At 44.9% G+C, this 26,129-nt stretch overlaps 1 protein-coding gene across 1 annotated transcript; it reads right to left on the bottom strand.

The window, feature by feature from the left end:
- Positions 1-25,803, bottom strand: LOC144683383 (uncharacterized). The gene is made up of 4 exons (XM_078546382.1): positions 25,134-25,803; positions 8,452-8,510; positions 6,134-6,290; positions 1-395 (listed from the first exon to the last, which is right to left on the bottom strand). The coding sequence occupies exons 1-4, from the start codon at positions 25,143-25,145 to the stop codon at positions 309-311; spliced, it is 315 nt and encodes a 104-aa protein (XP_078402508.1). The 5' UTR covers positions 25,146-25,803; the 3' UTR covers positions 1-308.
- Positions 25,804-26,129: the final 326 nt, after the last annotated feature.

The following is a 26,129-nucleotide window of genomic DNA, read 5'->3' as shown; positions in this document are numbered from 1 at the left end:
CATAATAAAACCTAGCTTTCTTGTTTTTACTTAGTGCCAGAAATATACTTGAAAAATATGTACATTGTTGAAATTCAATTTCTGATCATTTTAAAGCAGAATTTGATATACAAATCTGCTTGTATCAAGACATCTAAATACCAATGACTTCAAGGTAATTAAACCAAAAATGTCAGTAAGCGTACTCCCAATCGAGTCCCAATTTAGTCATTAAGCTTGTGGAACCTAGCACCCGCCTGGATTTTCAGTTATAGTTGTGGAAAAAGTAATGAGTTGAGTAATGAATGGGAAATCCCAGACCATCTGAACTAAAAATTATTGGAGACTGGTTCCTGCTCTTCAAGGCCAAATGGAATGTCAGCTTCTTTTTCACAGGTTTGTTTTCCTTCACCATCCTGGGTTAGGGGAAGAGAAAGGAGTATTTTAAAGATGCATTTTACTCCTAAAAATATTGGAACTATAAAATTAAAATAGCAATATAATACAGAAATCAAACACACTTCCATACACATTTTTACAAAATGGTTTGTTGAAGGACAACAGAGTATAAATGGTGTAGAATATCAAGGAAATGCACACAATTTAGCACACAGCATATGAATGAAGTTAACAGGAAAAGGGTCCAGGTTCAAAGTAAAATTCTTTCTGGATTTTACTAACTTTAGATTTTTGCTTGGCATTGGCTGGGTGGCCACTTTAGTTGTATATTGACGTTCAGAAATAGATTTTAACATTTAACAAGCAGTTAATGAGTATTTCCAATAAGATTTTGGAAAACAGACAGTTATTGCTGGGTACTATTTTCATTCTTTGCCTCAACAGAAATTGACCTCGCACAAGCCCAGGTACATAAGTTTGTTATTCACATGTTGTTATCTTTAAATTATTTCTCTTTCACAAAGTACACACATGCAGCTTTCCCTTCTCTGCATGGCACTGAATCTTACTGGGGTTTAGTTCCATGGGCACCTTTTGGTATCATCAATCAAGCATTGATTCTTTCGGCTGGATTTAATGCAGGCCATCACAGTGGAAACACATGGCCCCCGGCCCACTTAATCGTGGAAGAGGCCCCGCATCAGTCTCCCAGCAGTGGCAAAACTTCTCCCGATTAAGTGGGAGGGCAGAAGGGGCTGATGCGGGATTCCCAGCTGCAGGTGGTAGGATGTCAATTAGGCTTATTAATAAGCCAATAGATACCCTTTACCCTTAAGCCCACTACAATTTAGTGGTGGCTCAGGGATTAAATGGGGAGGCCACATAGCTTTTCCACACCCTCAGAAGACCGCCCAGCAAACCTCGTTGGGTTTGCCAGCAGCCTCCCAGGGGTAGACCCTTGCTATCAGGAACTCTGTGTCCAAATGACAAACCCATCATCAGGCAAGGGGGTGGCCCTTGCTACCCCTCTGCACTTGCCTTCGGCTCCCCTGTCACCTCCCACCACCCCCGTTTCCATGTCACCCACCCTCACCTTTGGTCTGAGATCCCACAATGACCTGATCCTCTTGTGGATGCATTGCTGCCAGCTGTCACTGCTCCTGCTGGCTCTGATGGCATGAGGAGCTGCCAGCCTGTGATTAGCCAGCAGCCCTTGGCAAGTGGGACCCTCTGCCGCTTGGGACCTCAGTCACAGGTAAGGCTCAACAGTGGCCATTTAAATGTCTGAAAGGCATTTGATTCCATTGGGCCTTCCCCCATGGAATTAACAGGGGTTCCCCACCAGTTCTCTGACCAACGGACAAGATCGCCATTGCCCTCACAGAATCCCGGCCTTTATGTGAGCTCTGAGTGATTGCCTAAAGGTCATTTGTCTGTAGAGCATATCATATGGAGTGAAGGTGGTGTAGTGGTAATGTCACAGAGCTAGTAATCCAGAGGCCCAGGCTAATGCTCTGTGGACACAGGTTCAAATCCCATTAATAATTAATAAATCTGGAATTGAAAGCCAGTCTCAGTAATGGTGCCATGAAGCTTGTCATTAAAAACCCATCTGGCTGACTAATGTATTTCAGGGAAGGAAATCTCCCTTCCTTACCTGGTCTGGCCTATCTCTGACTCCAGACCCACAGCTATGTGGTTGACTCTTAAATGGCCTAGCAAGCCAGTCAAATGTACAAAACTGCTATAAATACAAGATGGACTGCAGCAGGTAGGCTTGCCACCACCTTCTTGAGGATAATTAGGGATTGGCAACAAATGCTAGCAATGCCTGCATCCCATGGAAGATTTTTTTTTTAAAAGTCAAGCTTCATCTGGCCTGTCCTGACCTCGTGACTATATACATGCAGATCACTGATTAACATTCAAGAGTGGAAATCTTGACTTACGCCCTGGTTCAATGACATTCATAAAAATGTTGGAAAAACTCAGCAGGTCAGACAGCATCTGTGGAGAGAAAGACAGAGTTAACGTTTCAAGTCTGTACAGAGGGGAAGGTGGTGGGAAAAAAGATTGAAAAGGCTAAAAGCTGGGGATAACGCAATTAATAAATATGGAAATAAATTTAAAAAATAATAATGAAAATAAGTAGACAAAAATAAAAAACAAAAAATTTAAATTAAAAAATAAAAATGAATATAGAAAAAAGGGGGGGAGTGTCAAAAAGGGGTGGGGATGGAGGAGAGAGTTCATACTCTGAAGTTGTTAAACTCAATGTTAAGTCTGGAAGGCTGTAAAGTGCCTAATCGGAAGATGAGGTGCTCTCCATCCAGTTTGCGTTGAGCTTCACTGGAAAATTGCAGCAGGCCAAGGACGGACATGTGGGCTTGAGAGCAGGGTGGTGTGTCGAAATGTTTAGCAACAGGAAGGTCTGGGTCATGCTTGCGGACAGACTGAAGGTGTTCCGCAAAGCGGTCACCCAGTCTGCGTTTGTTCTCTCCAATGTAGAGGACACCGCATTGGGAGCAGTGAATGCAGTAGACTAAATTGAGGGAAGTACAAGTGAAGCGATGCTTCACTTGAAAGGAGTGTTTGGGCCCTTGGACGGTGAGGTGGGGGGAAGTAAAGGGGCAGGTGTTGCACCTTCTGCGGTTGCGTTAGAAGGTGCCGTGGGAGGGGGTTGAGGTGTTGGGGGTGATGGAGGAGTGGACCAAGGTGTCCCGGAGGGAACGGTCCCTACATAATGCCACCAGGGGAGGGTGAAGGGAAGATTGGTTGGTGTGGTTTGGTGGTGGCATCATGCTGAAGTTGGCAGAAATGGCAAAGGATGATCCTTTGAATGCGGAGGCTGGCGGGGTGAAAAGTGAGGACAAGGGGGACCCTATCATGGTTCTGGGAGGAAGACGAAGGCGTGAGGGCAGAGGCGCAGGAGACGGGTTGGACACGGTTGAGGGCCCCGTCAACCACAGTGGGTGGGAAACCTCGGTTAAGGAAAGAGGAAGACATGTCAGAAGCACTGTTTTGCAAAGTGGCATCATCGGAACAGATGCGACGGAGGCGAAGGATCTGAGAGAATAGGATGGAGTGCATACAGGAAGCAGGGTGTGAAGAGCTGTAGTCGAGGTAACTGTGGGAGTCGGTGGGCTTGTAATGAATATTGGTGGGCAGTCTATCACCAGAAATTGAGACAGAGAGGCCAAGGAAGGGAAGGGAAGTGTCAGAGATGAACCATGTGAAAGTGATGGAGGGGTGGAAATTGGAAGCAAAACTGATAAATTTTTCCAGGTCCAGACGAGAGCATGAAGCGGCACCGAAACAGTCATCGATGTACCGAGAAAAGAGTTGTGGGAGGGGGCCTGAGTAGGACTGGAACAAGGAATGTTCCACATACCCCATTTAAATTTATTGCCATTTTTATTCATTGCTTTATCCCCAGCTTTTAGCCTTTTCGATCTTTTTTTCCACCAACGTCTCCTCCCCGACTAGGGCCATCTGCCACTTTCCAGAGTGCTTATCCTGGTCCTGCCATTATCACATTCTGCTTTCCACTCTTAATGCCACCATCAGCACTTCCTTTAGCCAGCACCACTACCATTAACACCCCTTTGACCTTTTGTTTGTGACATCTTTTGCAATCTCTCCTTTGCCTCCACCTATTGCTGGCTTTCTATCCAACTTCACCTGTTCCACCCCCCTTAAACAGTATATATTTCACCACATTTCTACTTCTGCTTAGCTCTGAAAAAGAGTCATACGGACTCGAAACGTTAACTCTGTCTTTCTCTCGACAGATGCTGTCAGACCTGCTGAGTTTTTCCAGCATTTTTTGTTTGTTTTTGTTTCAGATTTCCAGCATCCACAGTATTTTGCCTTTATCAATGACATTCATGCCTTGCGTAACAGAACAACTGCTACCTCTGCTGAGATCAACTAACTCGGCAAAGATCTGTGATACCTCTGATGTGCATGTCTTAGGGTTTATACTTTTCCATACCTTTGTCCTATTGGGAAATGTGAGACCATTTATTAGAGTCAGATTCTGAGTGATTTTTTTTGCCCCTTGGCATAAACAATGTTTGGTTTGTGGAACATTTAGTGCCATTGTGCTTGATGATATAGTGGAGAATTAATTTTATATTTTTTCAATTCATTTACTGGATGTGGGCATCTCTGGCTAGGCCAGCATTCATTGCCCATCCCTAGATGCCCTTGAGAAGGTGGTGGTAAGCTGCATTCTTGAACAGCTGCAGTCCCTATGGTGCAGGTACTTCCGCAGTGCTGTTAGGGAGGGGGGTGGGTTCCAGGATTTTGACCCAGCAACAGTGAAGGAACAGCGATACATTTCCAAGTCAGGATGGTGAGTGGCAAATTAGGATGGGCAATAAATACTGGCCTAGCCAGCGATTCCCACATTCCTAAATGAATTAAAAATACATAAATTAATTCTGCGCTATATCATCAAACCTAATGACACTAAATATTCTCTAAATCAATCTGAAAGGTGCTTTGCATATGTCTATATTTGATCCAAGAGCTCTCCCTTTTGAGTCACCAGACTTTCATATTTTCCTGGACTTTGGCCTACAAATACCAGAAGAGTTAAACTGAAGATTAGTCGTATTTCTATCATTTAAAATAAATGAACTGTATCCTGGCTCCAGTCAGGTTGGGATGATCCCACAGTTAGCAGAAAGGTTTAAAAGAGGAACCCAAGTCATGAAAAATGGACCTTTGCAGAGACTTATTGTAAAAGACTGAGTAGTAGAGTGACATTCTGGGTTCAGCATTAAAGATTTCCGTTTCAGGGGAGCTGTCCCATTTAACACCACTGATCAGCTTCACTAAAACAGGAGTTATCAAAAATTATTTTCCTTCTGATTTGTGCTTCACGATTTGTGCTTCCTTCCTCACCTAGATTTTGGTACCATTGCACAAAATTAAAATTAAAGTTATTGTGTGTCATTTTTCTAAATGCATTTCAAGATTAGCACCTTCCTAATAAATGTTACTAATTTTGGAACTGGTGGGACAGATAGGAAGATTTTCAAGATAGAACTCTGCACATCCTTGTTTTCACAAACAAATGCTAAATATATAGCATAATAATAGTAAAGTATACTGGGTACACCTACATTATCATTTTTGGAAGCTGCAAATAGATTTGAGGTTAAATGTGCTTAAATGCGGAATCCTCTTCAACATATTGTCCACATATTTATTCAAATTAGGAGCAATTTTACAAATTTGTGTTCTTATCAGGTGGCCTCGCAGGCCCAAAGTAAATATTGGGAACTCGGGCACAAATCTCCTAAGATTCCATGTCCTTAGATCATGTAACATTCCTTGACTAAGGAACTGAGTGGGCAATCTGTTTCCAGCTGTATCCATATGCAATTAAAATATCACTACCAGAAGCAAAAAAAAAATACCGATTGTCTCACTGCTCTAAATCTCCTCCTCCACTTCCCTTCTCTCCTCTCTCCCTCAGCCTAGCTGTGATAATACTATTTATTCACTTCTGGCCAGTGAAAAACAGGCAAGTTATTTTACTGTTTCAATCATAATCAGGACCATGGATTTATGGAGACCTAAATAAAGCCAAATTCCGTTTTTATTAAAAGAAGTTCTGGGATTTTTGCCACAGTTTTTGGGATCGAGTTCTGAAATTCCATCCATTTTCCTATCAGAGTCATAAATCAGTGGATAAGCAGCATAAGCAAGCAAGTTGATATATTAGCAATAATCAAATACATACCAGAATTTTATAGAGTGTACCAGCTCCACTCTTGCAAAATGGGCTCACAGTCTGTTTACGCCGTACACATTCTCTGGGCTCTCTCAATTTTTTAAGGGGCCAGGCCAGAAAAGCTCTTCTAAGTCTTTGCTGATCAAGGACAGTTGGAGGTGGTTGCCTAACAATTTTGAGAACAAGTTAGTTTTTTTCAGCAGCAGAATTTTTTTAAAAATAGATCATCCAATCTCAAACTGGGTAATATCAAAATTGTATCATGACTATAACATTGCATGTTAGATAATTAGCAGTTTTCACGTTATTCTATTAGATACCATCTATAATTCACATTGGAGTGGGGTTTTGAATATGAACATTTGAAATGTGAAAGAAAGAAATTGAGTAACCAATACTGATTTTACTTACATGTTAATGTGTGATGGATTAAACTGTACCTTCAGAGGATAACTGAGGGTATGGAATAGTTTAGTCACAGACACTCGGGTTTCCCTCAAAGGTCTGAAGGTGTCCATTTTATTCTTTCCACATGCGCTATGTCCCATTTGACATATGTACAGGTAACCAATTTTAATTGCTTCTTACTTTTTCCACATGTGAACAATGACCAATAGCTGAACTAAAGTGTTGGCTTACTCAGTTTTCAGATGTTGAACCTAGGCGGATGAATGGCAGGATCCTGGGAGTGATATCATTGGTAGTGATTAATTAAAAGACCATTACCAGGACCGCTGTCCAATTGGGCTGCAGGCTTAATCAGAAGGTTGGCAGCTCGGCAGACTCAGCCGTACCACCGATTGTGGTGGCTGCTGTGACGCTGCAGGAAGATGAAGAAGTTGCCTCCATGTTGACATGTCCTTGAAGGCCAGGTAAGTATTTTTTTATTTAATGTGCTGGGTCCACACAGGCAGGCCCCAGTGATCAGAGGGTTGAACCCTCCAGCTGTGGCAATGGAATGCTGGGACACCCATTACCGCCAGGGTTCCCTACATGGAGCATGGAATGACCATTAAGGAAGTTCCCTCATCCCGGGAAACCACTGGGACGCCACGGTTTACCGAGCAATCCCACCACCCATCGGGGGACCTATCCCAAGGTCAATAAAATGTCTTAATTGGTAGAATTGGCCACCTACCTCTGGTTGGGGGGATATCACACGGATACTGTTCCATCCATTGGGAATATCCCATGGTGATGGTATGATGTCTGGGTCCCCTACTGTTGTCTTGCACCGCCATTTTATGAGGCTTCTCACCTCCCAGCCAGGCTCGACAGAGCTGGTAAAATCCAGCCCATGGAGTCTGTGAACTCAGCCAATTCCTGCAGACTAGATTAAATGCTGCTTTGTCGGGCAGATGTCAGTGTTGTAGCTGGAATTTTGAGTCCAATGCATTATGGATGTAACTAGGAAAACTCGCATTTAAGCTCGGTTCTCATAAATAATTAAGCACCGTAATGCAAAATCAGTGGAACCTCTGTGATGAATGACAACAATGAAGAGAAACTGGAAACCTGTGCAAAGTAAAGTCTGGAACACACACCGGAAGACATCGGCCTAAGGTCAATTTGGTAACTATCACGTTCAGGCACAAGAGATCGTGCACGGAATTCTGGGGGTGAAATTGGTCTATGCTTCCAGCACTACACAGGCTTGTAGCAAATTAGCACCCTGTTATACACTGCCCAGGTCTTATTTTCCATTGACTTGTAAAAGTATTGCCAAGATTTTTAACTTCAAACCAAATTTAAAATGACAGTAGGAATAGGAAATGAATCTCTAAAAAGCTTGAACTATCATTCTGTAAAATCTATTAGAAAGAAGATCAAACGCGATGAAGAATTGGTTGCCAATTTGCTACGAGCCCATTTCGTGTTAATGGCATAAACCAATTTCATTCCGCTAACTTTTTGCCAAAAAAGGGGTGGGATGTGTGAAATAATGTTGAAATAGGGGTAAATTCCAAAAGCAGACAATCAATGATTTCCTCTGATGTGTTCAGAAGCAAAGGCAAAACTTTTAATTCTCAAGTCTTATATCAAGATAAGGCCTAGATAAGTTTATAGAGGTTTGTGGATTATTTCATGCAGCTTCCATAACATCTGGCTACAAATGATGAATATATTTGATCCTGTTAATGCAAAATGACAGAGATTCACAGACATAATAAAATTATACTTCTTCCTGAGAAGGTGTCTTGAACTCAGACCCTGTAATCTTGAGAATAATGAAACAAAAATCATTTTGGTAAAACCTGTTGATGTGGTTTTAAGATAGCCTCATCCAAGTTACTAGACATTTTTATGTTGTGTTCAGAAATACATACCATGGATTTTGATACCGATGAGTCAATTTGTCTTCAGCCTGCTGTCGGAATTCTCCTTGCTAAAAATGAAAAGCATGAAGAAAATTGGTGAAGGATGAGCTAATACTTGCTACATTTCAAACTTATTGGAGTTATATCTACCTCTCAAAGATGAAACAGCTTGGTGATCCTGAGAATATTTCCATTAGGTCAGAAACAAAAGAGATATTTGTAATATATGATGGAATTCATCTTTGGATTTTTCAGATGATGGTATTTCTTGGCCTGCTAACCGAAGGTCAACGGGAAACGCATCCCAGACAATACTGGCTGCCCGTGGCCATTTAATGTTCCATGGAGCCTTTATTGCCCGGAAATGGGATTTCCAACCCTCACTTAAAAGGAAGCCCTGCCTTTAGAGAGCTGCCAGGCCAGGTGCGAGTGGTGGCCACTGCTGAGACAACAGCCAGCGGCCAAAGAAGAGAAGCTAATGGAGGCCGGGCTTCAGGCAAGTCCGGGGTATCAGATGGGCCTGGCTGACAGGCCCCAGCAAGGGGAGTGATGCGGGTGGAGGGAAGGCCAGGAAGGGAGGGTGAAGGGTGGGGTATTACCTTGTGGGGGGATACCTCCAATGGGCACAAAGAACCCCCAAAGGAGCACCCACCCCCCTAGATCCCCCACATCTTGCTTGACACCAGCTCGCCCAGTAAAAGCCGCACAGCTATATACCTGGCACAGACATCCCCCCAGCTGCAGGTAAAATAGTGGCGGGGCAGAATGAGACACTTAAGTGGCCATTAATTTGCTGCTTAGAGGCCCCAATAAGCCTAACAGTGGACAGGCTGCCTGACGCCGCCACCCACCCCGTAAAATGGGTATCAGATTAGTGGTGGAGAAGGGAGAGTCGGGGCAAGCGCTCTTTTGAGCATACGCGCGAAAGAGTGCTTCAATCTCCCTGAAGCAGCTCCATGCCTCAGGGAGATTGAAGGGCTTCTGAAATTATGAAATAAAAGGTTTATAAATTTATTTAAACATGTTCCCTTTGTCACATGAGATGGAACATGATTTTATTTATATAATAATTTTTTTGTTTATTTGATAAAAGCTTTAGGAAACCTCATCCCGCCCGTGGATGAGGTTTCCTGAAAAACGTGAAGGCCGCAATTACAATAACCTAAATTAGATCCTTATTGGCCTTAATAGGCCATTTACATATCGGCAGGCATGCAGCCAACTCCAGCGTGCGCCCTCTGAACGAAATATCGCAACTCAGCGCGATGACGTCAGGACGCACGCCCAATGTCATTGCGCATCATTTTAAGTGTCAGCATGTCGGGTCCGCCTCCGCATGCCGACTGAAAAATTCTGCCCAGTGATTCTGTGTTCTATTCTTAGTTTAGTGGTACCAGCACAGTCAAAAATGAGAAAGCTCGGTAAACCAGGCAACCAAGTGCAGAACTAAACTTGATTCTAGAGAGAGTCAGGAGAATGAGGAGCACAAAGGAAGCAGACCCAAGAATTTAAACAGGAGCACTGTACAGCAGCAGGAATGAGTTGGGAAAGTGAAGAGTGCAGGACATGGAACCTGTAGAAAGAGGAACTGCAGTTTAGGTTGAGATTTGTGAAAGCTATCTGACAATGATGGCATATCTTTTACACATATAAATTGGTTAAATGCAACCATGCTTTGAAACATTGGAAGTAGCAGGACTGATAGAGAGAGAGCTTGTTTTTCTCAAAACTGCTGAATATGAGAATTGTCCTGTTTACGTACAAAGTTAGACAGTCTTAACAGGACTAAGACAAAGGAGGCTTACTAAAAGGCCTTCAAAATGGGGTTTGGAAGTCTGGAAAGGCAGATGTGTGTGTGTCCCTCAATGTTGCTGAGACTTGGTAAGCACGACTACTAGCTAACAGCCAAGCACTCTGGACAACTGCCTGCTTAGTCAATCTAAGCCAAGTCCTGCCGTAGACCATCAGAAAGTGAGGACTCCCCCGCCCCCACCACCCCCTCTGCCACCCCCAATTTAGCACATTCTGATTTTAACTGTATAAAAGACAGTGGGAAGAATTTTACGTTCAGAGCTGCACCCGACATTAATTAATAGGCCACTTAAGGCCATTAAAAAGTCAATTGATGGTGATTTTTTGTTGCCTGTGTGATTTCACACTCGTCACATGGGCAAAACAGGCAGCGGCCAGGTGAAGATTTCAAAAACTCATCCATAGGCGGATAAAAGGGGTCAGCAGCATTACCAGTGTCAGTAGTTGGGAGTTTGGTACGTAGTTTGCTGCTGGTGACTTAATGGTACTTGGCAGCTTCATCTCTGTTCGAGGCTTCATTGTTAGCATTTCCAGACTTCATTTCAGGTCAACCTTGGTGTCTCCAAGGCCTCTGGAGGATTCAGACCATGTGGACCTTCCAGGTATCAATCAGCCTTCCGTTACCCTGGTAATGGGGATTGTGGTCTCCGCTGGTGACACCACCTCTGAGGAGGGAGGGGCAGAAGGGAGAGGAGGCCAGGTGTCGCAATGCAGCTTCCAGGGGAGGGACCTGTGGGAGGGGAGGCATAGGCACAAGGGGCGCAGGGCCAGCAGGAAGTCCAAGGCAGAAGGGGCTGCAGAAGACGCCACTATCCTGCTGTTAGGGTTTACACGCAGCGATGCAGCTGCTTCAACATGTCTGAGGTGCAATGCCGAAGGAGGCTTCACCTCTCAAGGGAGAGCATGATCTCCATTTGTCAGATGATTGGGCCTAAGATCAGCTCCGTCTGTATGGGTGGACACCCCATGCCAGTGGCTCTGAAGGTCACAGCGGCCCTCAAATTCTATGCCTCCAGCTCTTTCCAGGGGTCAGTGGGGGATCTGTGTGGAGTCTCCCAATCAGCTGTCCACAGTTGCATCAAGCTGGTGACAGATGCTGTGTTCAGGTGGGTGCTGACCTTCATTCTTTACCGTATAGACAAGGCCAGCCAGGCTGAGTGAGGGTGCAATCGACTGCACGCATGTAGCCATCAAGGAACCAGTGGGTCAGCCGGGTGCCTTCATCAACAGGAAGGGATTCCATTCCATGAACATGCAGATAGTGTGTGACCACAGGATGTAGATTCTGCAAGTCTGTGCAATGTACCCTGGCTGATCCCATGACACTTATATCCTGAGACACTCCCAGGTGCTGAGGCTATTCAGTGCTCCAGCCCAACTAGATGGATGGCTGATGGGTTACAAGGGTAACACCTTTGAAAAGGTGGCTCATAGAAACATAGAAACTAGGAGCAGGAGTAGGCCAATCGGCTCTTCAAGCCTGCTCCGCCATTCAATATGATCATGGCCGATCTTCTATCACAACACCATATTCTCACTTTTTCTCCATACCCCTTGATGCCCCAAATATCCAAAAATTTATCAATTTCTTTCTTGAATATACTCAGTGACCCAGCCTCCACAGCCTTCTGTGGTAGAGAATTTCACAGGTTGACCACCCTCTGAGTGAAGAAATTTTTCCTCATCGCAGTCCTAAATGGCTTGCCCCTGGTTCTAGACTTCCCAACCAGGGGAAACATCCTCCCTGCATCCAGTCTTCTAGCCCTGTTAGAATTTTATATGTTTCAATCTGAGCCCCTCTCATTCTTCTAAACTTTAGTGAGTACAGGCCCAGTCGAACCAATCTCTCCTCATACGACAGTCCTGCCAGCCCGGTATCAGCCTAGTGAACCTTCGCTGCACTCCCTCTATGGCAAGTGTATCCTTTCTTAGGGAGGGAGACCAAAACTGCACATGAAACTCCAGGTGTGGCCTCACCAAGGCCTTGTATAACTGCAGTAAGACATCCCTTCTTCTGAACTTAAATCCTCTTGCAATGAAAGCCAACATACCATTTGCCTTCCTAATTGCTTGCTGCATCTGCCTACTTACTTTCATTGACTGGTGTACAAAGACACCCAGATCCCTTTGTACATCCACATTTCCCAATATATCACCATTTAAATAATACCCTGCCTTTCTGTTTTTCACACCGAAGCGTATAACTTCATATTTATCCACATTATACTGCATCTGTCATGTGTTTGCCCACACACACAACTTGTCTAAATTGCCCTGAAGCCTCCTTGCATCCTCCTCACAACCCCGCCCAGTTTTGTGTCATCAGTAAACTTGGAAATATTGCATTTGGTTCCCTCATCCAAGTCATTTATATATATCGTGAATAGCTGGGGCCCGAGCACTGATCCCTGCGGTACACCACTAGTCACCACTTGCCACCCGGAAAAAGACCCATTTATTCCCACTCTCTGTTTCTGCCATGTCAACCAATTCTCAATCCATGCCAAATCCCATGTGCTTTAATTTTACCCACTAGCCTCTTATGTGGGACCTTATCAAAAGCCTTCTTGAAATCCAAATATACCACATCCACTGGTTCTCCCTTATCTATTCTACTAGTTACATCCTCAAAAAACTCCAGTAGATTAGTTAAACGTGATTTCCCTTTCATAAACCCATGCTAACATTGTCTAATCCTGTTAATGCTTTCCAAGTGTTCTGTTGCCACGTCTTTTATAACAGACTCTAGCATTTTCCCCACTACTGATGTTAGGCTAATTGGTCTGTAATTCTCTGTTTTTCCTCTCCCTGCTTTTTTAACACGTCTACGCCGCCCAAGAACAGAGGCAGAGCAGCGTTACAATACGAGTCATGCCTCCACAAGGGCAGTGATAGAGAGGACCATAGGTCTTCTCAAGATGCGCTTCCGATGCCTGGACCATTCAGTGGGTGCACTGCAATACCCCCCAGAATGGGTGTCACTAATAGTGGTTGCATGCTGCGTTCTCTACAATCTGGCATTGGCAAGAGGGTACCCACTGAAGGAAGAGGATCTGGATGCAGCTGAGCAGGCCATAGATGATGAGTCCAGTAGTGAGTCAGAAGAGGAGCATGGTAAGGAGAACACTGAGGGCATGGAGGCAGACCTTGGTAACCTCCAGGGAGGCAGGGACACCTTGATCCAACGCTCCTTCAGTGAGGCTACCAAAGATCAGCTTCAACCTCACACCAGAGCTGCCACCTCCATCCCGGATGTCTGAAATCATCCTTTCATTTGCACCCAAATGCCACTCAATGCTTGTGCATTAAAGTATCCAGTCACTCATGTCCAGCATTACACACTGGCATACCCTGCATCAGAAAGAAAAAACGTGAAGCATACTCAGGTCATCAGAACCAAAGCAAATTTAATGTTATCGTCACATTGAAATCATTATGATGTCACAGTTACTGGTGTTGAAGTCTACACCAGCAGACATATAAGCCAAACATAAATGAACAGAAAATCATCTGTGAACTGTCCCTCTCATGTTCATGGTGCATTAAACTTAAGTTTGCGAGTGCTACGTCTGGGTGCCTGAAGCCAGGCCCTGACCAGTTGGGGGTAGTTTATAGGCATAAATTCATTGTAAATTCATATTTCTATGCATTTTAGCACTTGACTGACAGTGTATTCGACAGTGTTTGCATGCAAGAGTATCAAAGATTGATGGTTAACTGAAACATTTGAGTCTCATTATTTCTGTAATTCTCAGGTCAAAACTCTCAAACCTGTTCGGGCCAAAAAAGGCCCTTTGGGAGCACCACAAGGACAGCACATCAATTTAAACAGAAGCACCGCAAATCAGCAGGAGAGAGAGATGAAAGGTACAGGAGAACAAAACATCACAGTGATGTTACATCACAAGGAAGGGTGGGTGGGGGGGTTAACATTTAAGTTAACCTAACTATAACTTAAACTAGCTCAAGTATTAGTTTGAAAACCAAATAAAAGCTAAGATGATGAAATACAAAAGCTTTAATTACTTAAATAAATAGCACAAATTTAGACAGCCAAGGCAGTAGAGGTGGTGAGACACAACTACAGCACGTGGAAGTTTGTGGGGATCATCATGATCCCAGCAAGTGGCTCCATCTCGAGGAATTTCAGTTTAGCGTAGTTGCAGGGCATCAAGGAGGGGGAGAATTACAAGGTCACTTTGATCCAGAAGGCAGTCATATCCCTTAGGTTAGGTAGTGATGAAGTATTTAGTGGTCAGGGACAGGAAAGTGTGACTGCTAGTCAGGCAGGTAAGAAGCCAGGTGTAATGCTGAAGTAGACTCAGCTTTTGTCCTTACCAACAGATATGAGATTCTTGCTGCAGTCTGGATGAGCAAACTATCCATGGCCCTGTTTACAGGAGGCCATTCAAGTGGAGGGACTGAAAAGGTATGTGGTAGTGATAATGGACAGTATAGTCTGGGGGCAATACTACAGACATGACCAGAAGTTCTGAAGGTTATGTCCCAATGTCAGGGTTAAGGATATCTCCTCACGGCTGGAGAAGAACATGCAATGGGAGGGGGAAGAGCCAGCTGTTGTGATCTACATAGGAACCAATGACCTGAGTAGAAAGAGGAATGAGGTTCTGCTGCGAGAGCATAAAGAACTAGGGTTGAACCTCACTGGCAACAAACCCTGGGTTGTTACCTGAGCCATGTATAAATTGGCATAAGGACAAACAGATTAGAAGGTTAACTGCATAGCTGAAAGAGTGTTGTGGAGTCCAGGAGTGTTATTTATTGGAAACTGGCACCAGTACTGGAAAAAAGAGCTGTTCTGTTGGGACAAGCTCCACTTAAACTGGGCTGAGATCAGTGTTCTGGAAAATCAAATAACAAGGACAATGGAGAGGGCTTTAAAATAATGAAAGGGCGAAGGTGGGAGGATTCAGGAAATGATATTCAAAAGCTATAAGAGAAATATCGAGGCAGCAGACCCCAGTACCAATTTTCAGCAGAGAGGTCAGGAAAGGGGAGCGAGCTTAACTAAGTTAATGGGGTATTAGTGACTAAACTGACATCAGGGGAAAATTGGAAAAGAAACAAAAACACTATATTTGAATGCATGAAACATTCACAACAAAATAGACAAATTAATAGACAGATCAGCCTATTAATATCTATTAATGACTATGGAGAAGTGGTTGCAGAGTGACAAAGGTTGGAATTAAATATTACAAGGCAGTTAACTTGAAGACATAAGCAAAATGGAAAAGGAGGGGTCAGAGGTAATGGGTTGCCCTGATAGCAAAGAATTAGATAAAAGACATAAGAGGGAAAGAGTCGTAGCTCAGAAAATCAAGATGTAGAATCAATTTGGGTGAAGTTAAGAAACAGCAAGGAGCAGAAAACGTTGGTGTGAGTTGTTTATAGGCTCCTTAACAGTAGTTGTAGTTTAGGGCAGAGTGTAAATCAGGAAATTAGAAGCACATGTCATAAGGATATTAAAGTAATCATGGGGGATTTAATCTTCATATGGACCGGGCAAAACAAATTTGCAGTTATAGTGTGGAGGACAAGTTCATGGAATGTTTAAAATATCATTTTCTAGATAAGTATGTCAAGGAACCAACTGGAGAACAGGCTATTTTAGACCTGGTATCATGAAATGAGAAAGGATTAATTGATATACATGTACCAAAGGAGCCTGTGAGGAAGATGATGGAATTTTATATTGCATTTGAAAGTGATTTAGTTAAGTTCAAAACTTGGGTCCTAAGTCTGAACAAAGAAAACCACGTGGGTATGACGGGTGGGTTGGCTAAAGTACATTGGGAAATTAGATTAGAAATACGAAGGTAGATAGACAATTGCAAACATTTAAAGAACTAATTCAGAATTCACAACATTATTCATTCCCTTAAGGAATAAAACTTCATGGGAAAATCGGTCAAACTGTGGCTAAGATTAGAAGTTAACGATAGTATTAGATTACAAGAATAGGCTTATAGGGCGGAATTTTCCCAGAATTGCACTAAGTGCAGTAGCGGGTGGATAAAATGGAGTCCTACCTGCTGATGAAAATGGTGGGTTTTCACGCTGTATCTTACCGAGCCTGCCTTATTATTTATGCATTCTGGGGAAACATGCTGTTTCTATGGCAGGCGGGCTTTCATTTGCCCGCTCGCCATCACCCTGCTGTTGCATCACACCAGCTGCCATTTTTAAAAGGCAGCCACCAGCAAAGCACTCATCGCCACTAGCTCGTCACCGCTGTCCAGGAGACATGGCCAGCCAAGGCAAAAAGGCTGCAGCCCCCCGCTTCAATGACGAGTTCCTCGAGTGACTGTTGGATGGCCTGGAGGCCCGACAGGATTTGCTCTGGCCGCAGGATGGGTAACAATGTCACCAACCTGGTTTGGAAGGCAGTGGCAGCAGTACTCAGTGTGAACGCCCTGCAGAAGAGGACAGCCACCCAGTGCCACAAAAGGGTGAATGATCTCCCCCGTTCCGCCAGGGTAAGTCACTCTTTTTATCACTCCCAACTCACACACTCACAAACCCGTCACACATCCACAAGGCCCTCACTCACTGCCAGTGCAAGGGACACCACCATTCACTCTTTCACACACATTGTCATTGTCCTCATCCTGTCCATGGCCAGCCACACGGGCCAGGCATACTCATCATCTGGTCCGGCAGGAGTCCTGATAAACTCTCCCCATCTCTATCCATGCAAGATAAGCTGGCTCATAACAGGGGTGTTGGGCAGCTCAATCTCACTCCAGCTACCCCTTTCACTCATGGAGTCAGCCAGGTGCCCTCAGGCACCCATAGGGAGGAGGATCAGCAGGTGCACGCTCCAGGGCCATCCGCCCAGGTGACTCTGGGAGTGACCGGCCCACCTGAATCCTATCTTCCTGTGACCTCCGCAGATCAAGCTTCACAGGCCAAGGAGGGTGCCACTGCCACACAGCAGGACCCCAAAAGCAGGCCGGGGCCCTCCAAGCCTCGGCCCTCCAGAGGGCGCCTGCCAAAGTCATCACAGACAGGGCGTCACAGTCAGCAGGTTGCTTCCACCTCTGTTGTGGATGTCCGGGGAACACCAAGACGTAGCGGCAGGGTTAGGAAAGTTAGGTAAAAGTAGTTGCACAGCCTGGCCACAGGTGTTGATCACTTTTACATACTGTTCACTATTGTCAATAAACTCTTAAGAATGTCACCCTGCCTGTGGCTCTTCATTCTGAAGAGCAGTGTTCTTGTCACTCAGATTTCAAACCTTTCTGCAAAAGATAAAAGGCAGGTGTCTCAGTCCAGGGCCTCTTCCCTGTGTTCTGTGCAGCCTTCAGGCCACAGTGATGGTCCAGCCTCACACTCCCTGGAAACATTACTGATGCCTGCACCTCAGTGGTGCTGGTCATTGATGCCAGAAAGCAGTGGGCAGGCACCACAGAGTTCTCTCATACTTTCAGTGTGCTCTCAGAACCTTTAAGGTGGGGCAGGCCCCCACCACACCAGTATCTGCAACCAGTGATGCTATGCAACAGCTCCTGAAGGGCTGAGGTGCTGAAGGCGGACACAGCATCAGATGCGTCTAAAGTTTCATGGCTGTGTCTCTGAGATGGTGCTGATCATGGAGCGCAAGCGAGCTGCCCTAGGCCAGACAGGAGTCAGACATTCTCAGAGGCTATGTGAGGATCTACAGGGACACCCCACTGCATGTCTCCACATCAGCCTCCACAAATCTGGCAGCTATGAGGGCCTCCTGAGTGTGCCTGCCTCAAGTAGCCAGTGCGAGAGCCTCATCCCCATCTTCGTCACCACAGAGACCCCCTCACCCTCATCCCTATTGGAGTCTTCCTAATCGGAGGAGACGTACAGCTCCTCCATCTCCTCCTCAGCCTTCTCTCCCCGTTGCAGTGCCAGGTTGTGAAGGGTGCAGCAGACGATGACGTTGCGTGATACCCTCTGCGGACTGTATTGCAGGGCTTCACTAGACTGATCCAGGCACTGGAACCGGATCTTCAGCACCCCGGTGGTCTGCTCTACCAAGTTGCGAGTTGCAACATGAGCCTCATTATAGCGTCGCTCTGCTGTAGTCTGAGGCTGCTGCACGGGTGTCATCAGCCACGGCCTCTGCAGGTAGCCCTTGTCCCCAAGGAGCCAACCTTGTAGCCTCTGTGGACCCTGGAAGATTGCAGGGATCTGTGAGCGACTCAGGATGTAGGCGTCATGTGCACACTCCCTGGAAACTGTGCGCATACCTGCAGGATGCGTTTCTGGTGGTTGCATACCAGCTGCACGTTCAGTGAGTGGAAGCCGTTGTGGTTGATGAAGTCCACTGAGTGCAGCGATGGAGGCGTGAGCGCCACATGAGTGCAGTCCATTGCACCCTGCACCTGTGGGAATCCCAAGATCAGGGCAAATCCAATGGGCCTTGCATCCTGGCTGTCCCGGTCCCAGGCGAAATGCACAAAATTGTGTGCCATGGAGAAGATGGCACCCATGACCTCATGGATGCATTTGTGGGTGGTGGATTGTTAAATCCCACAGTGGTCACCTGTGGAGCCCTGAAAGGAGCCACTGGCATAGAAATTGAGCACCGCGGTCACTTTCACAGCCACTGGCAGTGGATGCTTTCCATGTCCCCTTGGCGCCAAGTCCTGCAGTAAGTAGCAGATGTGAGCGACCAGGTCCCTAGACATGTGCAGTCGTTGGCGACACTGGTTCTCAGTCATCTGCAGGAATGACAGGCAGCATCGATAGACCCTGGGCATCGCTAGGTGGCAACCAGTCACGGCTCGCTGTTGCTCCTGGGCAGTGTGTGCTGGAGCCCCTGCTGCCCCTTCTTCGTGAGGTTGCTGCTCCTGCCTTTGCGCGGCCAGGTGCCTCAGTCGCTCTCTCCTCCATCTTCTACGGTCTCCGTAGGCCATCAGGCATACAGCTAGGTCACCAGGATCCATAATCCTGACGCGGTCCTCCTGCAGCATGAAAGAGAGAGAGAGACATGGTTATCATGGCTGTACTTAGCACTTTTCCTGGCCCTGTGTGACCACCCCTTAACGCTTCCCGGAGAGTGCTGGTCACCCCTTGGATGGCCAGAGATGAGTGTGCTGCATGGCTGCCCTGTCAATCTGTGACATGGGGGACTCTGGTCCAAACCAGAATGCTGAGATTGCAAAAGGCTGTGAGTGCCTCCAGCAGTGGCTGTTACGTGGCCAGTGTTGGTGAGGAGATTGTACAACGTGTGCAGTCCAACTGCTCCGCAGTCCAATAAAGTGGTGGCAGACTCTAAGTCTGTGACGGGGGAGTGAGGGGGCAGGGGGAAGGGGTAAGGTATGGAATGCTTGGTGGCCCTTTGGTGCCTCCGCGTTGCTTGCATGGGCAGGATAGGAGCCTGACCCCAATCATATCACTGTTGCTGCGCCTAATCTGTCTTAGTTGCAGAGGCATGGCCAGTTTATACAGGTGCCCCCAAGGCGTGGCCACTCCCCTTGCTTACCCTGTCCCCCCACCTCAATTGCTTACCTGCGGGGTGCAGCGCCAGGGCAGCATTTGACCCCCCCCCACCCCCCGCCAGCAGTCACCTCCAGGGCCAAGCATCAGTTGCCTCTGCCCCCCAGCACCCCTAAGGCCTGTAAACAATGGGTGAGCTATGGAGAACGCTGCTGCTCACTCACCTCAGTTCCCGCAAAGTGAAGGCCGCCAAGTGCACGTCACTGCATGCTGTTGTGAAACACGTCGGCGTGCTTTCCCACCGACATGGACAGGCGATACGGTGGGGTTCCAAGAGCCTGGTGGGATGACCTTTTAATTATATGCTAATGTGTTACAATTAGCTCCCTGATGGCGGGAAACATGGTCCGCCATCAGCGCGCTGAGGAGACGATCGCGACCTGCCTTCACACCGTTGTGACGCAGGTCGAGCAATATTTTCTGCGCATGCCACCCATCACGCCCGCCACCAGCGGGCTCAGAAAGTTCTGCCCATAATGTTGTCAAAAAGAGTAGTAAACCTGAGGATTGGGGGGATTTCAGAAATCAGCAAAGAATGAACAAGAAATTAATAAAGAAGTGGAAATTAGGATATGAAAGTGATCTAACTAGAAACATAAAAACAGGGTGTAAAAGTTTCCACAGGCAGTAAAAGGATGCGATTAGTGAGAGTATACATGAGTCCCTTACAAGCAGAGGCAGGAGGGATTATAATAGGGAATAAGGGAATGGCAGAGGCATTAAACAAATGTTTTAAATCTGTCTTCATGGTGGAAGACATAAAAAACATTCTACAAATAATGGGGAACCAAACTACAACACTGGCATCTACTCAGCCATGTGGAAAATTGCCTGTGCATAAAAAGTAGAATAAATCCAATCCACCCAATTGTACCCTATTAGTCTATAATCAATCACCAAAGTGATGGAAGGTATCAAGCAGCACTTATCAAAATGAGCCTCAGTGGGTAGGTTTTCAACCAGGGCAGCACAGCTCCTGACCTCATTACAGCCTTGATCCAAAAACATGAACGAAAAAGCTGAACTTAGGAGGTAGGTGAGAGTGACTGTCCTTGACATCAAGGCAGCATTTGACAATCAGGGGAAAGCTCTACACTGGTTGGAGTCATACCTAGCACAAAAGCAGGCAGCTCTGGTTGTTGGAGGCCAATCATCATAGCCCCAGGACATCACTATAGGAGTTTCTCAGAGTAGTGTCCTAGGCCCAACCATCATCAGCTGCTTCATCATTGGCCTTGCCTTCATCATAAGGTCAGAAGTGGGGATGTGCAATCATCAGCGAACAATGTTCAGTACCATTCGTGACTCCTCAGTAACTGAAGCAGTCCATGCCCGCATGCAGCAAGACCTGGACAACATTCAGGCTCGGGCTGATAAGTAAGCAAATAACATTGGTGAAACACAAGTGTCAGGCAATGACCATCTCCAACAAGAGAGAATTTAACTATCCCACCTTGACATTTAATGCATTACCAAAGCTGAAACCCCACCATCAATATCCTAGGGGTTACCATTGATCAGAAGCTTAACTGGACCAGCCATATAAATACTGCGGAAACAAGGTCAGAAGCTGGGAATTCTACAGCAAGTAACCCACCTCCTAGCTCCCCAAAATCTGTCCACCATCTACAAAGCACAAGTCAGGACATGATGGAATGCTCTCCAACTGGCTGGATGCATGCAGCTCCAATAGCACACCATCCAGGGCAAAGCACTCTGTTTCACCAGCACCTCATCCACCACTCAAACATTCACTCCCTCCACCACTGATGCACTGACGCAGCAGAGTGAACCATATACAATATGCACTGCAGCGACTCACTAAGCTTCCTTTGACAACACCTTCCAAACCCACATCCTCTACAACCTAGAAGGACAAGGGCAGCAGACACATGGGAACACCACCAACTGCAAGTTCCCCACCCAAGTCACACAGCTTCCCCACTGTTTCTTCACTGTCACTAGATCAAGATCATGTCTTGAACTCCCTTCCTAACAGCACTGTGGGTGTACCTACACCACATGGATTGCAACAGTTCATAAAGCGGTTCACTGCCAACTTCTCAAGGGCAACTGTGGATGGGCAACAAGTTCTGGCATTGCTCTTGATGCTCACACCCCATTAAAAAATAAAAAAGGTCTAGTGAAAGTGAGGAACTTCAAGATATTATGTGATGGAATGCATGGAATTTGGCAAGACTACAGGAATGGAGAGGTGTGCATGCATGCGTAATGGCAGGAATTCCCCGTTAAATGGAGGATTGCCAATTTGGTATGTGATGGGGAGTTGCTGGTCACTGCCTGATGTTGCGAGTTGGGTGCGGACGGAGGTTTGGAGACCTATTTATCATTTTGCACCACCCTGGGCCCTTAGAGTGTCATGGCCTCTGCTCTGAGATATGTGAGGTTCAACGATACTGACAGCAAAGACAGAGTGAGTTGCTCAGGCTTCTCCTGGAGGATTGATTTGGAAGGAATGTTTGAAACTTCATCGGCCCTGTCTTTGTGCGCCTGTGTGTAAAAGGGCGTGAGTCCTTTGGTCCTGTGACCCAGGGGGTTGGGAGACAAAACGGGCCCATTTGATGGTCTTTTTGGGGTAGAAGGTGATGGTGGCACAGTTTGAAAAGAGGAACCTGAAGGCTGTATCCAGGAGGAGGGACAAGAAAATACAAATTTGTTGCCACTGTTTCTGTTACTTTGAAATCATTGAATGATCAGAATCAGCCATACAGTGCACAAGTTCATTGCTGATGATTCAGATAAAGGTGGCTTTGATGGATCCATCCAACCAAGACTGACAGGAGCAGAGCTAAAAGGTTTCTAGAGAAGTGCACCATTTATTGAAGATCATATCCGTGGAACCCAGGTTGAGTGGAGCTGATATCTGATGAGAATCAGTGGCTAAATCCTTGTTGAAAAGGAGCCAGAATTCTACCTGAGGAAGATCAGAGTCTTGAAGGACTTTGTAGCTGAAATTGGTGCCATATGTGCTGAGTGAACCGCCTGATAAATCTGTGAGATCTGTCTTTGTTGTATCTGCTATTTAATGTTTAATTAATATTCACCATGATTTGTGTGTTAATTCGTATTTAATTTATGTTGATTCTAAGTTATAAAAAGGTGAAATCATGTCCATTGTTTTTTTCATTGGGGCTGTTCGGTAAATTTCATTCTTTTGTTTGTTGATATCCATGGGGATCATAATAATTAGTACTTGTAAAGAAATAGTAAACAAGAGTAATAGTAAAAGACCTTATGGGCTGAATGATCTCTCCATTTTTTTGTATATTGACAATTCCCTGCTGTAGTACAAAACTTTAACTTGTTCCCTCATTGCTTTAAAGCGAGCCCTTTTAAAATGTTATACGTGTTTCCTTGCTATTTTTAAATCACAGCTTATGCAAAAGCTTGATTATATTGTGGCTGCAATACAGTGCTATGTTTCCTGTATGCTGTCTGGACTATGGCGGAAAGGTTGGGAGCCTTGGTTGATAGGGAGGAGAGGATGATTTTAGGGCAGAGGGAGAGAATTTTAATAGAGTTGGGGAGAGAGGAGGAGGGAGAAAGGATGGGGAGAGGTGAAGGTGGATAAGAGTATGGGAGATGAGGGGATGTGTGAGGAGAAGGGGATTAATGATGAGGAAGGAGAAAGAAGGGGATGAGCTCTATTAGTTCAGTGTAGTATTGGGTCGAGAAGATATGGGTTCGAAACAGTAAGCCTTTCCTTCTTCAACTGTGGATGAAATGACCACCACATCTTAGGGAAAAAACAGGAAACTACCAGATAACGTTGTACAAGGTTTACAGATTTTACAAATACTGCCGTTGGTCATTCTTGCCTGTCAGGAATAGAAATGGAGATTGGCACCAACTAATGTAACTGTGTATTTTAAAAGTGTTGAAAAATCTCACTAATGTTTGTCTCAGTACCATTTTAGGACTGTAGATGTTCTTAAGTAAAAAAGTTTGAAAATCAGTCTCATGTTTGAAAGGATGGACTGTGGCTTGGTACCCATTAATGAGATAAGATAAGTTCTGTATCTGTCAGGTAAGATGAATCCTCCAGATCTCCATGAAATGTGAGGGAAAGACTAGGAACATAAAGGAAAAAGATGAGTACAAACAGAGATAGTGAAAGTCAGAGACACTAGAATCATGGAGTCATTACAGCACAAAAGGAGGCCATTCGGCCCATCAAATCCATACCAGCTCTCTGTAGAACAATTCAGTCAGTTCCATTCGCCTGCTTTACTTAGGTAGATTTGTATTCCTTATTATTTATTTATTTTTATTTGTTCCACCAGATCCAGGTACCCTCAATATTTGAAAAGGGGAAATGGGAGATATGTAGAAGAGGGAGAGGGGAGAGAGTGCAGGAGGGATTTGGCAAAACAGAGAAGGAGTGTGTGAAAAGATCAGAAAAATACAGCAATTACAATGAGGAGGATATGTGAGGGTTTATGGGAAGGTCAAACAGAAAACAAAAAAAAAAATCTAAGGCTTAGGGTGAGAGATACAATAGCCAAAGGAACTAGAGGTACACAAATGCATGCTTTGTTTTTTATTTTCACCATATGCAACATCACAGACAATCAACCAGTACTAGTTAAAAGCACAGTGGATGGTTGTAATCGTGTGATTGGCTGGTGATTATAAATCAGGAGCATAACAAAATCTGGATTTGATTACTGTTTGGTTATCACTCTAAGCATTATCATCAAACACTTCTGTTCATTTTGTTCATTCCTGAAAATTCAGCACATTAATGAAAGATCGTTAGAAATTTTAGGAGTCTGGACACCACAATGAATAAGCACAATGGGATGAAATTCCTGAGTTTCTCCTGCACCCTACTGTAACATTGTTTAATTATACAAACATGGTTTCTGCTAAACTTCCACCAATGTTCCAGCAGGAAATTTACTTACAATATCTTTACATCTTTCGGACGCAAGTTTGACCCAATCTATACTGGCAGGATGAAAGCCTCCTCTTTCTATCAGTTGTAATGATGCTAGGTGAATTGAGTCGAATCTCCACTAATTTCTGAATGAATACAGGTTCACAAACCTATGAATGCATTATAATTCAGGACAAGGTGGCAATTTCAATTTCAGGCCAAAATAATGGTTGGTGTAGGAAATGAAAAGAGAAACTAATGTAGACAAGAATCTTGTTTTGAGATTTAGATTGGGGCAAATGCTGCATCTTGTCTGTGGTCCATCTGTAAAGTCTTGATACTGATACTACGTACCAAACACGGAAAAATGTTCCACTCCCCAGCATTAACATCCCCAAGTCTGATGGACACTAAAATTGACCAAGAAATATAAATAAAATTAAAATGAACAATTATATTTAAATAGTTATAAATTTAGTACCTTGAACTGCATGCCACTTAGGAGATTGGTTTTGTTTAGTTTAGGGCCTAAACACCATCCCCAGCCAATCTCTCCCACATAGTGTTGCTTGGGTAGCTGATATGAACCAAAAGGTGCAGCACGATATAAGTAGTTTAGATTTCCAGTACTTTCAGGAGATACATGTTGACTCTCACCAATGTAGTAAGGAAAGTCAGAGAATTTTGGTCTGAAATCTCTTGAATCATCTGGTCCTGGAAAAAGTAAAATTGCAGTGTAACAACAAATACTTATCCTAGAATCATAGAATGGCTACAGCATTAAAAAAAGCCATTTGACCCATTGTGTCTGTGCTGGCTCTCTGCAAGAGCAATTCACCTGGTGCCCTCTTTTAATATGTTTGATATATTACTCCAGTCTCATAGGAACAAGAGTAGGTCATTCAGCCCATCCAGCCTGTTCCGCCATTCAATTAAATCATGGCTGATCTTTGTGCCTTAACACCATCTGCCTGTCATGGCTCCATATCCTTAGTTGGTAAAAATGTATTGATTCCAAATATAAGATATTACCTGAGCCAGCATCTACTGCTTTTTTGTGGGATAGAGTTCCACACTTATACAAATCTTTGCATGAAGAAACATAGAAAGATTTATGGCACAAAAGGAGACCATTCAGCCCATTTTGCCTGTGCTGGCCAAAAAAAGAGATATCCAGTCTAATCCCACTTTCCATCTCTTGATCTGTAGCCCTGAGGTTTACAGCACATTGAGTGCATATCCAAGTGCTTTTTTTCCCAATACCACCCTTTCAAGCACTGGATTCCAGATCCCCACTAACCTCTGAATGAAAAGATGCTCCTCAACTCCCATCTAATCCTTCCATTAATTACTTGAAATCTATGTCCCCTGGTTATTAACCTCTCTGCCAAGGGAAACTGGTCCTTCCTATCCTCTCCATGTAGGTCCCTCATAATTTTATCCACCTCAAATAAATCTCCCCATGGCCACCTCTGTT

This window comes from Cetorhinus maximus, chromosome 1 (genome assembly GCF_964194155.1).
Source record: "Cetorhinus maximus chromosome 1, sCetMax3.hap1.1, whole genome shotgun sequence".
NCBI lineage: Eukaryota > Metazoa > Chordata > Chondrichthyes > Lamniformes > Cetorhinidae > Cetorhinus > Cetorhinus maximus.
The sequence above is the reverse complement of the archived record's forward strand: the minus strand, read 5'-3'. Positions and strand labels throughout refer to the sequence as shown.

What these genes read in the sequence shown, in the direction of transcription:
- LOC144683383 (XM_078546382.1), bottom strand. An exon ending in CATCGGTATCAAAATCCATG is followed by an intron (nt 6,291 to 8,451) that starts GTATGTATTTCT and finishes CAAAATTGTTAG; the next exon opens with GCAACCACCTCCAACTGTCC. An exon ending in GTACACTCTATAAAATTCTG is followed by an intron (nt 396 to 6,133) that starts GTATGTATTTGA and finishes CCCCTAACCCAG; the next exon opens with GATGGTGAAGGAAAACAAAC.